Consider the following 17,925-nt stretch of genomic DNA (forward strand, 5'->3'; position numbering starts at 1 on the left):
CCTTTGAGTGTGTCACTCCAACTTCTTGATTCCACTGTCACCTCCCCTGCTATCCTTCCCAAGATCTTTTCTTCCTTTCTTCTCTTTCTTTCTTTCTCTCTCTTTCCCTTTTCCTTCCTCTTCCTCTCTTCCTCCCCTCCCTTCCCTTTGAGACAAGAGTCTTACTTTGTCACCCTTGCTCTGGGAAGAGTGCCCTGGTGTCATAGCTCACAGCAACCTCAAACTCCTGGGCTGGTCTTGATCTACTTGATCAGGCTGGTCTTAAACTACTGAGTTCAGGTGATCTGCTGGCCTCAGCTTCCAAGAGTGCTAGGATTACAGGAGTGAGCCACCAAGCTGGCCTCCCAAGCACTTTTGGGATTATGATATCAAATCATTTGTTCTTTAATACTCCCTGGATTTTCCCACTGCCTGGGTATTTCTCTCTGCCTCTAGGCTTCAGGAAAGAAAACATTTCCTTGCCTTTTATTAGGATCTAGAGGCCACTACTCTTGGCCCCTTGAGTGTGTCACTCCAACTTCTTGATTCCATTGTCAGCTCCCCTGCTATCGACTCTAAACCCCCTGCCTCCCTCTCATAAGGACCCTTGTGGTCACACAGAGCCCATCTGAATAACCCAGGACAACCTCTCCTTCCCAAGATCCTTTCTTTCTCTTTTTCTTTCTTTCTCTTTCTTTCTCTTCCCCTTCCTCTTCCTCTCCCTCCCTTCCTTTCCTTTGAGACAGAGTCTCACTTTGTCACCCTTTCCCTGGATAGAGTGCCCTCTATGTTCCTGGTATCATAGCTCATAGCAACCTCAAACTCCTGGGCTCAAGTGATCCTCTTGCCTCAGCCTCCTAATTAGCTCTTCATAGGCACCGCCGCAACACCCAGCTAGTTTTCCTATTTTTAATAAAGACAGAGTCTCACTCTTGCTCACGTTGGTCTTGAACTCCTGAGTTCAGGTGATCTGCTGGCCTTGGCTTCTGAGAGTACTAGGATTGCAGGCATGAGCCACCACGCTCTGCCTTAACCAGATTTTAAGAAGCACATAAATGATATATTTAACCTCTTTTTCCAGGTTTGAATTATTAATTATATGGAAGATACAAATAGATGAAGAAGGGAAGGTTTCACCAAAGCTAGATCTTCTCACCAAAGTCCCACAACGAGGTAGGGACTGGATGTGGATGTTCTAAGTGACTTCTCAATGTGTCCGACAAGGCAACCTATTTATTCATCTGGTTTCACATGGCAAAAATCAAAAGTTGAAAATCTCGGGTGGTGCCTGTGGCTCAAAGGAATAGGGCGCCGGCCCCATATGCCAGAGACGGTGGGTTCAAACCCAGCCCCAACCAAAAAAAAAAGGTTGAAAATCTCATTAATGTACTTTGTACATCAGTTTTTTTAATTTTTTTTTTTTTTTAGACAGAGTCTCACTATGTCGCCCTCAATACCATAGCATCACAGTTCACAGCAACCTCAAACTCTTGGGCTTAAGCGATTCTCTTACCTCAGCCTCCCAAGTGGCTGGGACTATAGGAGCCCGCAACAATGCCCAGGTATTTTTTTGTTTGTTTGTTTTTTGTTATAGTTGTCGCTGTTTGGCAGGCCTGGGCTGGGTTCACACCTACCAGCCCCAGTGCATGTGGCCAGAGCTCCTAAGTGAGCTACAGGCACCGAGCCAGTTTTTTAAATATTCTTATCAATAATTACTCAGAAACCACAGAGGTGACTGCTTCCCCCATAGGGCCTTCTTGGGCTGAATGCACAGGGAACATCCGTGCTCTGTGCCTCCTGCTACAGGTGAAGGTTTCCACTCATATCCTCCCCTCTCCCATCTCTAGCATACTTCCCGTTCATATGGCCAGTCAAAAAGAGGAAAGGGTCACAGGGATGCTAACACCAAGAGTAAACATAAAACCAGAAGCCATCACTTTGAAGTTTCTTACTTGGTCTATGTTTTCTTTGTAGCCCTAACACTGGACAAGAACAGAGTCATAGAAGCTGCTCCTCTCCGCTTCCGAACCCTGCTAGAAGTGCTTGGAATTGAAGTTGCTCTAGAAAGCCTGATAAAATTGCTTTGCACAGAGGAAAACAACTAGTTCCGAAACTGTGAACGTGTAGGAATAAGATGCTGCATTTAAAAGCACACAAATTTATTTAGTATAAACATTTGCTATTTTCCACTTAGAAACCACACCATTAAAACATGCTGTCTATGCAGTTATGGCACACTGTATATACTCTCACAACATGAAAAATAAACACTGCAATTTAGGTAGAAAATGCCAAATAAAAGTGACATGTCTAGTGTATTTTTTTTTTTTTAAATAAGCTTAACATTTGAGAAAATGTACTAAGAGTGGTTGTCCATCCTTGGTTGTACAGGGAGGCTCTGTGTCCCCACCCACCTATGCCTCATACCAAGTCTACTGGGGAGATGGCTGCCACTCAGTCAGGCTGGGAGAAGCCACCATCTCCTGGCTCCTGCCACATGGTGGCTCTCAAGGCAGTTGCCTGTGGAGCCTTATTCCTCCTCCTGGTGTGCAAAGAAGCCCTGTGAGGCAAGTGCAGCGTCTCTCAGCAATCCTGACACTTCTTGGTCTTCCATAAAAATGTGGAGCCATTAGCTTAAAAAAAGAAATGCCATAAACAGCAAAGACAGCATTGCTCCCTTCACACAGGGCCATGGCACAAAGGAAACAGAGTTCTTCATTAAAGACCCACCAAGTCTCTATAAGTGCTGCATGGATAGCCTCAGACATGCTATAAACAACCATGACCTTGGTGAATACAGGAGTTGCCCACTGTAATGTTCAAGTCAGTGAAAGCATATTGTTTCAGACCAATCGGGGCCACCAAGGAGCCTGGACAAAGCAGCAGTGCAGGTTCAGGGCAGAGGCCAGAGACATGTCCATAGCAACAGCACCTGCTAGATTCAAGGGCTCCTCCAAGCACAGGGCTTAGGGGACCCAAGAATGTCTAGAATAGAGTACTCCATCTATTTTCTCTTCTTCCCTAAAAACTTTGTTTTCATCTTATCCAGTGAAGCCAAGTTTGAGTCCTGTGATTGGCAGTAATGCTTATAGTCACAGAGGACCTAAGCACCTGGCCCGCCTTCCTGAGGGGCCAGGTTCCAAAGCACTACACACAGGCGAGATGCTCCCTGTGTGTGCAATTGAACCCAGGACCCTAAAGTCTCTACACACAACATCATCCTCAGTGCCAGTAGCCCAGCAACAGCAAACTACACACCTCAGGTCAAAACAGTACTGACAGCCACTTCCTTCCACACTTTCCAGGGCCTACACCTTGTCCGTGAGCACATGAGCTCCATCACATCTCTTAGTCTCCAAATCCCCCTATCCCAGAACACACAACACATATAAGGGCTGTCCAGAAAGTATCCAGTCATGTAATATGAAAAATAGAAACATAGGCTCGGTGCCTGTAGCCAGTGGTTATGGCGCCAGCCATATATACCAAGGGTGGCAGGTTCGAACCCAGCCCAAGCCAGCTAAACAACAATGACAACTGCAACAAAAAATAGCCAGGCATTGTGGCGGGCGCCTGTACTCCCAGCTACTTGGGAAGCTGAGGCAAGAGAATCACTTAACCCAGGAGTTTGAGGTTGCTGTGAGCTGTGACGCCAGGACACTCTACCCAGGGCGACATAGTGAGACTGTTCCAAAAAAAAAGAAAAATAGAGACATACCTGGCTGAATACTTTCTAGACAGCTCTTGTGCATGAGAGATTTCATTTGAAATCATAAAGGAACAATAAAAGTGGCCAAATGCGTAAGTATCGTTTTTGCACCTCTGAGTGTAGAATAAAATTAGAAGTAAATATTAGGACAGAATTGAACAATAAATTCTCTAAGAATTGGCTTGATTCAAACAAGTGTAATTCTCAAGTTATCACAAAATTTCCCACAAAAATTTACAGTCAGCAAAATATTTTCCTTTTTCATGTAGTATTTTCATATAATTCCATGGTTTTACTAATATTATATGTTACAATAAGCCTTCATTAGTCCCTCAAAACAATGATATAAATAATCAGTCTATACAACCTACCATAGAATAAAAAACTGAAGCCAAAATTCCCAACAGTTTTCATAGCAGCTGGGCACACTTTGGTGACCCCAACAAGATCCCTCTTGGCACCAGCCAAGAATTGTTCATCTTCCAGAGCAGGGCCTTCAGCCCTAGCAGGGGAACAGGCAAGGCCTTGGGGCCCTCAAACCCAACATGTCTCAAAGCAAACACCCAAGGGAGGAATTCAGTCTGGGAAGAGGGGAAAACGTGCTCTTCAGCCACCTGAAACACCAGAGTGCCAGGGAAGTACTGAGCTGTCAGAGGCAGCTCAGCAAGTTACAGCTCTGCTTCCAGCTCTACAGCAGCAATTTCAAGTGGGAAAGAACACCTTATCGCCCCTAAAGTTAAAATCATAAAGCAGAAAAAAAGTCAGTGCTCGCATGAGTGGTGTCCATCCTGACCTGAGTCTTGTGCTCCCTGCTGCCCCTTTGCAAAGCCATGGGTTTCAGCACCTCCATGGGGACCCTGAGTCTAGACCACTCAGAACCGATAGCCACACTAACCTCAAGATCACGCTGTGCAGCAGGGAACCACCTAAAAACCTGTGTTGATGTGTGGGTTGCTTTGAAAAAGTGACCAAGTAACTCAGCTGGGGAAAGTTCCAGTAGTATCCATGTTTTCTTAAAAGTCCAAAGTGTAAAATGTGACAATTCAAGTTTTCTATGTTAGGAGTCTGGTGATGGCAGATCCAAACCTTGGGGCTTATAATAAGGCTTTCTTAGTAGACAATTAGATATGAGCCCTGGTTGAGAAGGAAGAACTCCCCAAAATGTCTTCCCAGAGCTTAACGGACACTTCCATTTTAAGAATGTAAGCAGCTTCCTGGGATACCACATTCAACGTCCTACATTCCTTGTTCTGGAAGATGTTTCTAGTGCTCTTCAATTCATGTCTCCAAGAGGCAAACCCACCTCAACAGGGGTTAAAAGCAAAAACATTCACAACCAAAAGTCACCCAACACAATAGAAAATAGCTCTTATCATTCAACCTTCACATTCTATGTTCAAGTTTCAAAGACACTGCAGGAAACAAGTTAGACCTTGTGGAGAACTAATGTGCAATCTTCTCTTTCCTTGAACCGAGTCGACATCATAGCGTTGTCTTTGGCATGTACAGTCTTTGAATAATAGTTGACTATCTTGCTGTCCAGTTTATACTGATGAGGAATGCTCTCATAGGGCTTGAGGTCAAGATCCAACACGGACATGGAGAAGGCAAACCTGGACCTCGATGAAGGAATGACAGGCCTGTGATCAGAACTGCAAGTAAAAAAACAATTTCAGAACACACAAACCTTCCAAATCCTCTCCTCCCAGCTCACAGAGAGCACCCATGTTGTGCATCTGTGTGCACTGTACCTCTTTCTGCGCCACCTGTGCGCACTGCCTGTGCACACTGTTCCTGTCTGTGCTGCCCGTGTGCACTGGACCTCTGTCTGTGCTGCCAGTGAAGGTTCTGCCTGGGAAGTGCCTACTGTGATACAGGCCAGTGCACACCACACCAGACAAGAGAGGGTTAAAGGACTGGAAGATGGAAAAGCAATTATGTGGAATATGTGAGTGATATTCCCCCATCCCAGTGGTATAAATGATGCTGAAAAAGTCACTTTATCGTGAGCCAAGTATCACAAAACCTAAGAAAAAGTAAAAGTCAGTCTGGCCATTCAACAGCCAAATGGAGGAAATGTTGAGAACAGACTTCTCTTTATGTGACTTTCCCATGTCTTATGAGAAACTCATGGTCCTTTATGCTCTTCACATTTGGAGAGAGGCCTGGTTTCATGTTTTATTCTCAAATTCTTAGTGCCTTGGATTTTGATTCTCAGGGCTTAGTTTTGTGACTTTCATAAACATCAGAATAATCAAGTCATGTGCTTACAACAACATATGGACAATTATTTGTACCTAAAAATGCTTTCAGAAGAACTCTGAATCTTGCACTAACATTGCTGTGTATCCTACTTTGTTCTTGAAGTACTCAGCATATAGTCAGCATTTGAATGATGGGCTACATAATTATGTAATTCCCATTAGCCCAAGAGCAGTACTCTGGGGTTCTGGTTTCCCCACACTTACTACTGTTCTAGATTTAGAAATCGACAGACAAAACACCAATTTCAGAAGCCCTGCCTGGGAGAGGAAATGCTGACATGTGTTCCTGTTCTGGTGATACAATCAAGGCCCAGACTCACTAAATTCCTGCTCAGAGGAATAAACAGAGACCTGTTTATAGGAAAAATGAATCCTGATTCAGTTTCTGGGGTGATAAACTACTCTCTCCTGAATGGTAAAAAACAGCAAATAACTCATTTAAGCAAATAAAGTCTTGAGCCTCGCTTTGGCAAATGGAAGGGCCTGCAGCTCACCCTGACTGAAGTCCAAGGCACCACTCAGCTCCGGGGCCTAAGAGCTGAGCTTGGGGTAGCCAGGCCAGGATAGTCCCCACTTCTGGTTCATGACAAGGGCTATGTATTTTTCTTTCTTTTCTTTTTGAGACAGAGTCTCTCTATGGTGCCCTCAGTAGAATGCCATGGTGTCACAGCTCACAGCCACCTCAAACTGTTGGGCTTAAGCGATTCTCTTACCCCAGCCTCCCAAATAGCTGGTACCTTCCACAAGGCCCAGCTATTTTTTTTTGTTTTTTTGTTTTTTGGGTTTTTTTTTTTGCAATTGTTGTTTTAGCTGGCCCAGGCCAGGTTCAAACCCACCAGCCTCAGTGTATGTGGCCAGCGCCCTACCCACTGAGCTATGGGTGCCGCCCAGGGCTGCGTATTTTAAAACACACCCCAATTCTTGTGTCAGAAGTGCAGCACCTGACAAGATGACATGCATAACGATAGGAAGGGTCTTTTAAGCAGCTCCTGGGGAAGGGCTGACCACCTGGGCAACCACAAGCCCTCTCCTCAGCAGCCCTGGGGCTGAGTCCAGGTGGGAGACTCCCAAGGACACAACTCTCCCTCATGCCATGAGCATGCCCTCTGGCAGCCTTGGAGCGTGGGGCTGGGATGGCCAGCTGGCTGCAGAGGAGCTGCCCTTGGCCAGACAACTGACCATTTGGGAAGGTGTCCAGGAGGACCAGTGGCCTCCACAGACACTAGGGAGCGAGTTGGAGAAGCCCGCTGTCCACGCTGTATTTGGAACAGGAATCAAAGGGAGGAGCAGGGTTGAGGGATGGGAGGCCGTGAGCGGCCCTTCCTGCAGTTCCAAAATCCCAAAAGGTCAAACATCTGTAGTGACAGGAAGGCAGAACCGACTTAAGCCATTTTCTTTTATGACAGGACAGAAACAGCAGAGCAGAGCTGGGGAAGCCTTTATTTTATGTGGTGTGAGAAGTTTCCACATAGTTGATCTATCTATGAGCTGTATATCAATTAAAGTTTACGGATTCAAATTTAGTCTCAGGGGTATACTGTGCATCTCAAGGATGCAAAGATGGCTAGTGACAAACTCCAGCCTTAGTTTATCTCTGAGTTCTAGAGCACCACTCCCCAGGCCAGGGTCCCCACTCCCTGGAATGTCATAACTACAGCCTCTGTGCACATTCCTCAGAGCAGACCAAGCCACCTGAGCACACACCCCGGATGCTCAAATGCCCCTGCACCCAGGGGTGTTCTCCAAGGGGAAGCTTCCTGTCTGGCATCCATTGCCCTCTGAAGACCCTTCTCCAAGCATGCAAAGTGGCTGTGCCTGTCTACTCTCCACTTGTCTGCTGCCACTTCAAGCCACAACTGCCTCCCTCCACTCTGCCAGGTGGGGTCTGGGCTGCTCATAGCACCTTGGCCCATGGCCCCCTGCTCTCACCTTGGGAACCAATCTCCACAGATAAGGTGGCCTTCCCAAGGCAGGGCCCACTTTCCTTCCTCTTCAGAATCCTCCACAAATACATGTCAAAATTTTAAGGTCTCCATCCCTTTTAACTTGATCACAGAATTTTAAACTTCTAGATGTTTAACTTCCCCAAAGTCTAGGTTCATGTCTAACTGGCAAAGTTTTTCAAACACAAAGCTTATATATGCATATTTTAAACATGTCACATTGAAGATTTAAAAAGATCTGGCTGAGCACAGTAGCTCACACCTATAATCCTAGCACTCTGGGAGGCCGAGGTGGGTGGATTGTTTGAGCTCACGAGTTTGAGACCAGCCTGAGCAAAAAGTGAGACTCCTGGCTCGGCGCCTGTGGCTCAAGCGGCTAAGGCACCAGCCACATACACCTGAGCTGGCGGGTGCCTGTAGTCCCAGCTACTTGGGAGGCAGAGACAGGAGAATCGCTTGAGCCCAGGAGTTGGAGGTTGCTGTGAGCTGTGATGCCATGGCACTCTACCCAGGGCGACAGCTTGAGACTCTGTCTCAAAAAAAAAAAAAAAAATGGGAGATAAAACAAATTAAGGACAAAGGAAGGATAATTGAAAGCATTCCCAATCTTAAGTGTTTCATCAACATTGATTTAAGATTTTTTTTAATTTTTTTTTTTTTTTTTGAGACAGAGTCTAAATCTGTTGCCCCTGGGCAATTGCTGTGGTATCATCATAGCTCATAGCAACCTCCACTCTTGGGCTGAGGCAATCCGCTTGCCTCAGTTTTTTCTTTTAATAGAAATGGAGTCTCTTTTTTTTTGGAGACAGAGCCTCAAGTTGTCGCCCTGGGTAGAGTGCTGTGGCATCACAGCTCATAGCAACCTCCAACTCCTGGGCTCAAACGATTCTCCTGCCTCTGCCTCCCAAGTAGCTGGGATGACAGGCGCCCGCCACAACACCCGGCTATTTTTTGGTTGCAGCCATCATTGTTGTTTGGCGGGCCTGAGCTGGATTCGAACCCGCCAGCTCAGGTGTACGTGGCTGGCGCCTTAGCAGCTTGAGCCATAGGTGCCAACCCAAGCAGGCCTCAATTTTTTTTTTGGCCAGGGCCGGGTTTGAACCCACCACCTCCAGTATATGGGGCCGGCACCCTACTCCTTTGAGTCATAGGCGCCATCCTTATCTCCCATCTTTAAATTCTTATTTTTAGAGACAGGGTCTCACTCTGTTGCCCAGGCTGGAGTCCGGTGGCATGATCATACCTCCCTGTAACTCTGAACTCGAGGCTCCAGTGATCCTCCTGCCTCAGCCCCCTGACTACCTGGGACTACAAGCACCCACAGCTCACCCAGCCTTTAGCTCACATTTATCAGTGCATTTCTTGGTGCATCATGAAATGAGCTCCTCAACCTGAGAAAGTGCTCAGGATGTTAAAAGACAAATAAAGGACCCCAAATACAACTTCAATAAGCAAATGAGTGTGACATAATCTAATAATTTCCTTGCTTTGTACATTAAGACTGATTTTTCAAATCATGCAGCAGGTCAATCCCCATGGTGTTAGGACCTTGAAGGGTTCCACAGATCTGAGTTCTTGCAGTGAAATCTTGTGCAAATGTCCTATTCAAAGTCACACCACGCCAAGTGGGATGCCCATTTTATTTCATCCTCTCTACACTGAATATCCTTTTTTTCTCTCAAATCTTTGGTAACAGAGGTAAAGGGTAGAACTGAGTCAGGTTGAGCTCTTCCACTGTGCCCAGCTGTTCACATCCCTGAAATCCTGCCCTGTCCTGTGTCTTACTGTTTCTTACTGTTTCACCTTCAAGCCACTAACAGTCTGTCCCTATTTTTTCTAATAAACCTGAAACATTCCCTTTGTCTCTGTCAAGAAAGAACTACACGTAGTGCCTAATGGATGACGATCCTTGCACCTCCACCCCAAGTCTGACAGGCCAGAGGCTTACAACCTTCTGGACATACCCTTCTGCCCGCTCCTAGCATGTCGGTTTCAGCTGAGCAGTTGGTCAGAGTACAGTAAGAACCCTAGGCCCTCAGGCCTCCCCTCCTGCAACATTTCCATTTTGACCCCCTTGTGCATTGCGCTGGAAGGGTAAACAGTGTGTCTGACCTTCAGTGGCCTTTCACACCCCTCCGTTCATCTCTGAACAAACCTTTTTGGCAACTTTACCTGAGCACCTTGCATTCAAGCACTTGCCATTTCCCACCTGCACTCTCGGTAAGAAAGGTTAGTGAATATAGTGTCTTTATGGTTTTCGCTCATCTAACACTACCACCTTGATCCAGCTAAGGGTTCCTCATAACTAAGCACTGGCGACATTTTCTTAGGGGATGAAGGTGTTTTCAGCGGAACAGAACAACCGTATTTCAGTTATGCCCTATAATGTTCCTCAGTATTTCTTATTGGAAAGTGGACAATTCTGTGCCTGCCAGGGAATAAGAAACCTGGGAACTGTTTAGTTCAAAAGCATCAGAAAAATGAGAGGTTGGCAGCCAGCAACCAAGGTCATCTTGCCCTGAGAACACGTTAGAAGAACGTGGAATATTGTGTACATACTGGGTGTAGGCTTTGGCACCCTGGAGATGCTGTCTAATGATTGTAAGGTGATTATCAGGTTTATCCTGAATTCCTAAAAATAAAAGAGGGGACAGGACAAAAAAAGCAACATTCAGGGAAAGAGACCACATGCAAGCTGGTTACTCAAACAATGTGTTGACTAAAGGCTTTCAAATAACTGTGATGGTTAAAAAGTTGGCCCATCACGCTGACCTGTTAGAAGACTAAGGAACACACTCATGAGAACCTACACCACGTCCCAGACCTCGTGGCCGGGCAGGTGCTTGGGTTGTTTTGAGAGAAAGGAATGTGCAACACAATCTCCACACTGCATTTGAATCCCTAGGGGATTTTCTTGGAAAATTAATCGTAATTTTCAATGTAATGAAACAATATTTTTTAGTTACTCTCCATAAATGTCTGTTTGAATTACAAACTTCTAAAGAATTAAGAGTTAATAAGCTCCATGATATCAAGTAGGCCAAAGAGGTAATGATCTCATGATCCTGTAAGGGAGTTTCTAAATATGGGGAAACTGATTGTCCTGTTAACCCACAAAACTCTGTTAAACCAAGGACAAGTGACATGACGCCTCACCTTGCATCCTGTAGACAAGGGGAGAGTGCGATCATGATGGAGCAGTCCTTGGCAGTCATGGCCACTCTGTACTGCTGCACCTGCAGGAAGAGGTCAGCTCCAGTCACACAGTAAGCCATGGCACCAACACAGCTTTCCCACCCACCAGGTACAAGAACTGGCTCCTATGACAAAACCTGGGTATGAGGATTGGCGTCTGTGGCTCAAGCAGCTAAGGTGTCAGCCACATACACCTGAGCTGGTGGGTTCGAATCCAGCCTGGGCCTGCCCAACAACAATGATGGCTGCAACCAAAAACAAAACATAGCCGGGCATTGTGGTGGGTGCCGGTAGTCCCAGCTACTTGGGAGGTGGGGAGAATCACTTGAGCCCAGGAGAATCACTTGATCCCAGGAGTTGGAGGTTGCTGTGAGCTGTGATGCCATGGCACTCTACCCAGGGCGACAGCTTGAGGCTCTGTCTCAAAAACAAAACAAAACCTGAGGATGAGGTTAGAAGTGTGGGTGACAGGCCGGACACTGTGGCTCATGCCTACAATCCTAACACTCTGAGAGGCCGAGGTGGGTAGATTGCCTGAGCTCATGGGTTTGAAGTCAGCCTGAACCAGAGTGAGACCCCATCTCTAAAAATAGCCGGGCATTATGGCAGGTGTCTGTAGTCGCAGCTACTCGGGAGGGTAAGGCAAAAGAGAATTGTTTGAGCCCCAGAGTTTGAGGAAGCTGTGAGCTATGATGCTACGGCCCTCTACTAAGGACGACAAAGTGAGACTCTTGTATCAAAAAAAAAAAAAAAAAAGAAGTATGGGTGACACGGAACAAGGCAATTAGGAAGTCCCCACTATGAGAGCACCTGAGGCAGCTGCCAGCCAAAGGGCTCATCAGGGGCCGGCCCAGCCCTCTGACCTCTCACTGCAAGTATCCTAATTCCAGACCCTGAAACTTATGACCTGTCTTCAGGAAAGTCACCACAGTCTGCCTTTGGAAGGAAATGCAGCCAGCTGTCTCAGCTACAGTATGTTGGCCACACTAATGGTATTGAGCAAGCATCCCCTGACACTTCTGAGAAGACGGGCGCACAAGATGTTCAGGAAAGTGTTGTTTAGAAAACATTCTGCACACCAGAATGTCACACCATCTACAGACTATATGTGTGTTAACTCACTCACTTCATCCTCACAGCAGCCTGGCAGTGTCCTTTACAGATAAGGAGACAGACACAGAGACCAACCGGTCCCCATACCCTGCTAGTTGATGGCAGGGCTGGAACTCAAGGGAGTACTTAGGCTCTGAAGTTTGTGCCCTCCATCAAGTGCTCCTGGCTTACCTCCTGACCTGGAGGAACAGCTGGCAGGGCCACCAATTTAACACATGCCATGCTCTCTAGGACCCAACTCACATAAAGCCATGCTTGTGCTCATGTGTGTATTAGACAGGCAGGGTGCAATCCAAAAGGACAGTCACCAAAATGTTCACAATCATCACCTCTACAGAGCAAAATTTGAGGCATTTTTCTCCTTTTCTAGTTTGGACTTTCATATATTGTTTGAATTTTTTAAGATTGAATAGTTCTCACTTTTACAAAAATGCACCAGTTATAAAAAAGGAAGTGAGCCTAGCACACTAGCAGTGGCCTCAACATTTATATTGATGACAGACCGTAATCTCTGTCTTCCTTTTATCCATTCCCCTTGATTTCACACAACTGGCAGGGTCTGCCCTTAGAAAACACGCAAGCAGTAATTTCCCAAAGAGGCCTAGACAGGAAGGAGTAGGGAGGACCCCAACACACAGATTTATGCCAGTCCTATGGACTGTTCTAGGGCCTGTACCTTTTACAGTAGGAGGAAACACACAGCTCCTATCCTTACACACTATTCATTTAGCTAAGAAATCAATTATTTCACATAACAATACATAAAAACCCAGTCCAAAAGAATTAAAGAACTAAATACAGAAAGAAGTATACCTTAGCGCACTACAAACACTTCTGCCCAAGACACAAAACCCAGAAGCCATAAAAGACTCAGGTTTGAAAACCTAAAAATTAAACAGTTTAATCTGGATATAGTGGCATGTGCTATAGTCCCAACTACTTAGGAGGCTGAAGTGGGAGGATCACTTGAGCCCAGGAGCTCAAGTATAGCTTAGGCAATACAGCAAGGAACAATCTCTAAAAATAAAAAATAAAAACCTTTGATATGATGCAGTCATAATTCAATGATATAAGACAAATGAAAGAGTAAGAGTAAATATTTGCAACATACATAACAGACTATCAACATTAAGAATATATAAAGTGGCCGGGCACAGTGGTTCATACCTATAATCTTAGCATTCTGGAAGGCTGAGGCAGGTGGATTCCTTGAGCTCAGGAGTTTGAGACCAGCCTGAGGAGGAGTGAGAACCCCATCTCTAAAAAGAGAAAAACTAGCTGGGCTTAGTGGCGCATGCCTATAGTCCCAGCTACTCAGGAGGCTAAGGCAAAAGGATTGCTCAAACACAAGAGTCTGAGGTTGCCATGAGCTATAATGATGCCATAGCACTCTACCCAGGGCAACAGAGTGAAATTCTGTCTCCGAAAAAAAAAAATAATAATAATATGAAGTGCTAGAAATCAATATTGAAAAAATACTCCCCAAAAGAGGACAAAATAAACTGACAAAAGAAAAAAGATATGTACACGAAAAGATGATCGATCTTACTACAAATCAAAGAAATGCAAACAATAACAATAAAATATTTCCCACTCATCTAACAGGCAAACTGTACATATACACACAGAGTCAGCCCTCCATAGTGACGAATGCCAGATGCAGAATACACAGAATGGAAGGTTAACTGCATTGCAGATTGTAGATCCACAGGGAATCCTGAAACCAATACCCCAAGGATACCTACTGATGGACAGCTGCACACATGTGTACATCTCAGACACAAAATGAAGGGACTAGACACTTTAACACAGGAAAAGGTAATTGGGGCCAACCTAGCTGCTGAGGCCAACTAAAAAAGCCAGACAAAATATCTGCTCAGAGGCAGAAATAACAAGGAAGAATTGATAGAACCAAAGAAGACAAAGGCACTGGGCTTGCTTTTCTAAGGCAGAGATGTGACACTTCTGGAGGATTGAGCAAGGGGTACTTTTATCAAAATCCTAGGAGTAAAAGACTATACTTTCAGGAATCATTTCTGTAGTTCATTACTAGAGAAGTCTCTCTGAATGTGTAGAGCAGGAGTCCTCAAACTACAGTCCGCGGGTTGCATGTGGCCCACGGAGGACAGTTATCCGGCCCGCCGGGTGTCTTTGCCACTGCTGCCTGTCCTGCTTAGCAGCCGACTCGTCCTGGGCCCGCAGTGCGCATGTGTAGAATGTGAGCCAAACTCTCTGACTCCCCTGCGTTTATATTCTGATTGCTATTCAGTTGTGTATGATGTTGTATGTTGTGTGCTGTGTAAGCCCCGGTTCACACTGTTGCGATCTCTGAGCAGTGCGAGTTCAGCCATATGCTTGCATTAGATTCGGAAGAAAAAAAGCATACGTGCCTTCTTTTTTCCTGCAGTGGAATCTGATCGCATGGGTCTTCTCAACCATACAAAACATATATATATATGTTTATATATATATAAAAACATATATATATATATGTATGTATTTTACTATAGCGATTTGGAATCCCTAGGAAAAAATGATAATCAAAAAAGAGAAAAATTGAGTCAGAGTGTAGGATATTCAAAAAACAGTGGACTTATGATTACTTTTTCATGCAGTACAAGGAAAAAGCTGTATGTTTGATATGCCAGAATATAGTGTCTGTGTTCAAAGAATATAATTTGCATCAACACTATCAAACTCAAAGATAAATATGACTGGTCGGAGAAGTGAGAAAAGATAAAATATTAAAACTGAAAAATACATTGATAACTGAGCAAAATACATTTGTGAAGCAGAAGCAGCTAAATATTTCATCACTGTGAGCAATTTTTCAAGTTGCCAAGCTAATAGCATGCACTGGCAGACCATTCGTGGAGGGAGAATGAGTTAAAGAATGCCTTCTTTCTATTGCCAAAGAGATGTGTCCAGAGAAGGCCAATTTATTTAGTACAGTGAGTCTTTCAGGACCTACAATTACATGAAGGATTGAAGAAATGGGAGACAATTTGCATCAGCATTTGCAAAACTCCGCAAAAAACTTTCCTATTTTTCCTTGGCACTCGATGACAGTAATGATGTTCATGATTCTGCACAACTTCTAATTTTTATTCATGGGACGAATAACTATTTCGAAGTTACAGAAGAGCTTGCTGCACTGCAAAGCATCAAAGGAACAACTACAGGAGAGGATATCTATGAAAAGGTTTGCCAAACTGTGAATGGTTTGGAGCTGGCCTGGGCAAAACTAGCCAGTGTGACAACTGATGGTGCTCCTAGCATGGTGGGGTCTAAGAAAGGAGTAATTGCTCACATTAACCAAGAGATGGACAAACATAACCATTCTCATCCAATAGCCATACACTGCCTCAATCCACCAACAAGCGCTGTGTAGTAAATCACTGAAGTGGGACTCTGTTATGAAAACTGTGGTATCTTGTGTTAACTTCATTAGAGCTAATGCACTAAACCACAGACAATTTTAGGAATTTCTGTATGAGCTTAATGTTGCCTATGAACATGTTCCATACCACACAGAAGTCCATTGGCTGAGTTGAGGGAGAGTTTTGAAACATTTCTATGACTTACTTCCACAGATTATAGCTTTTCTGCTTTCAAAAAACAAAGAAGTACCAGAGCTCAATGATGCAGAATGGAAATGGCATCTTGCCTTTCTGACAGATGTAACAGAGCTACTCAACAGTTTCAGTGTGCAACTTCAAGGAAAGGGGAAGGTCATCTGTGATATGCAATCACGTGTGAAAGCACTTGAAGTAAAATTAGGCCTTCTCATCAAACAAGTGAAGGAGGAAAATTTCTGCCATCTCCCCATAACTCAAAATCTGTTAGCGGAAAAACCATTGGTTTCATTCCCAAACAAAACATGTGTGGATTCACTGGAAAAGTTGCAAAAGGAGTTCCAATTTAGATTTAAAGAACTTCATCTCCTTGAACAGGACATACAGCTTTTCCATAACCCATTTTCTATTGACATTGAAAATGTGGATACAATTTACCAAATGGAACTGGCTGAACTGCAGAATTGTGACTCTCTGAAAGACGCATTCAAGTCAAGCAGCCTTCCTAATTTCTATGCATCTCTCCCCTCTGAGACATATCCTAACCTCAGGAACCATGCACTCAAAATGGCAACCATCTTTGGCAGCACTTATGTCTGTGAACAGACTTTTTCCAGAATGAAACATCTGAAATCTCCAACCAGATCTAGACTAACTGATGCACACTTGCATCACTTGTTATGACTAGCAGTGACAGATATGGAACTGGACAGTGACCATCTCATTACCCAAAAGCAGGCCCATAGTTCCCACTGAAACAGTAGTAAGTTTGTTGATTTAACTTTACTTATTCTTCATTTTAAATATTGTATTTGTTCCCGTTTTGTTTTTTTATTTCAAAATAAGATATGTGCAGTGTGCATAGGAATTTGTTCATAGTTTTTTTTTTTTTTAAACTATAGTCTGGCCCTCCAATGGTCTGAGGGACAATGAACTGACCCCCTGTTTAAAAAGTTTTGAGGACCCATGGTGTAGAGCACTGGAAATCATGAGGAAGAGGTGCATGAAGCCGGCTCTTGGTGTTGCTTTACTGCAATTGCCATTTGCCATTGATGATCATTCTTCTCTCCCTTTGGGGGAGTAAGAGGGGGAGAACACAGTCTTAAAAAAAGAAAAAAAAAACTCTGGGGCTACAGGATGGAAACTATGATGAACCCTTCTTTGGGTTAGAACCCCAAACACTGCACTTTCAAGATTAAAAGTGAGCCAGAGTTGACAACCCCTAGCAGGAACTGCTCTTTACTTCAAAGAGATCCATCATCAAAACTAGATTAAAATCACTCCAGCTGCTAGTTTTTTTCCAGGCCTCTGAAGCAAACTTAAAACTCTCCCTGGAAGAAGATGTGATCCAAGGCCTCAAGTTATTTCTAAAATAATTGTGTATATATAATTTCTGGCACACAGGCAAAATTATGCAGACAAAAATGACATAAATGAAAACCACCAAAAACAAGCCAATCAACCAATATGGGAGAGAGGTATATGGGAATCTCTGTTACCTTCCACTCAGTTTCGCTGAGAACCTAAAATTGTTCAAAAATATAAATCCTATTTTAGGGTGGCGCCTGTGGCTCAAGGAGTAGGGCGCCGGTCCCATATGCCCGAGGTGGCGGATTCAAACCCAGCCCCGGGCAAAAACCACAAAAAAAAAAAAAAAAAAAATATATATATATATATATATATATATGCTGCAACTGAAGAAAGGAAAAATCCACAATAGAGAGTGGCGCACATATGGACTCCAGTTATTGGAGGTACTAGATGCATACATTGCACTGCTCGAAAAATAAAAGAATAAAACAGAACTTGAGAGAACCGGGAAACATAAAAATGAATCACGCAGAAATTCTAGAGCTAAAGAATACAAAAAGTAACATTAAGAATTTAATAAGGCCAGGTGCAATGGCTCACAACTATAATTCCAGCACTTTGGGAGGCCGAGGTGGAAAGACAGCTTGAGGCTAGAAGTTCAACACCAGCCAGGGCAACACAATGACACAGTATTCTATAAAAATTTAACAATCAGCCAGGCATGATGGTGCACACCTGTAGACCCAGCTACTTGGGAGACTGAGGCAGAAGGATTGCTTGAGCCTAGGAGTTCAAAGTTGCAAAGAGCTCTGATTGCACCACTGTAATCCAGTCTG

General features: G+C 44.4%; 2 protein-coding genes and 2 pseudogenes across 2 annotated transcripts in view; 3 read left to right on the forward strand and 1 right to left on the reverse strand.

The window, feature by feature from the left end:
* Positions 1 to 3,731, forward strand: part of CENPP (centromere protein P) — a 274,112-nt gene extending 270,381 nt beyond the window's left edge. Inside the window, exons 7-8 of the mRNA XM_053577754.1 lie at positions 1,061 to 1,152; positions 1,954 to 3,731. Coding sequence (XP_053433729.1) covers positions 1,061 to 1,152; positions 1,954 to 2,084 — 223 coding nt within the window. The 3' untranslated portion in view covers positions 2,085 to 3,731. The remainder of the gene's footprint in view (positions 1 to 1,060; positions 1,153 to 1,953) is intronic.
* Positions 3,732 to 3,869: 138 nt separating this feature from the next.
* IPPK (inositol-pentakisphosphate 2-kinase) overlaps positions 3,870 to 17,925 on the reverse strand; it is a 66,405-nt gene continuing 52,349 nt past the window's right edge. The window contains exons 12-13 of the mRNA XM_053577700.1: positions 11,052 to 11,131; positions 3,870 to 5,340 (exon numbers count right to left, since the gene is read on the reverse strand). Of these exons, the coding sequence (XP_053433675.1) occupies positions 5,115 to 5,340; positions 11,052 to 11,131 (306 nt within the window). The 3' untranslated portion in view covers positions 3,870 to 5,114. The remainder of the gene's footprint in view (positions 5,341 to 11,051; positions 11,132 to 17,925) is intronic.
* LOC128579925 (uncharacterized) lies at positions 14,215 to 14,329 on the forward strand (annotated as a pseudogene).
* Positions 16,780 to 16,863, forward strand: LOC128579926 (uncharacterized; annotated as a pseudogene).

This window comes from Nycticebus coucang, chromosome 2, assembly GCF_027406575.1.
Source record: "Nycticebus coucang isolate mNycCou1 chromosome 2, mNycCou1.pri, whole genome shotgun sequence".
In the NCBI taxonomy this organism is placed as follows: domain Eukaryota; kingdom Metazoa; phylum Chordata; class Mammalia; order Primates; family Lorisidae; genus Nycticebus; species Nycticebus coucang.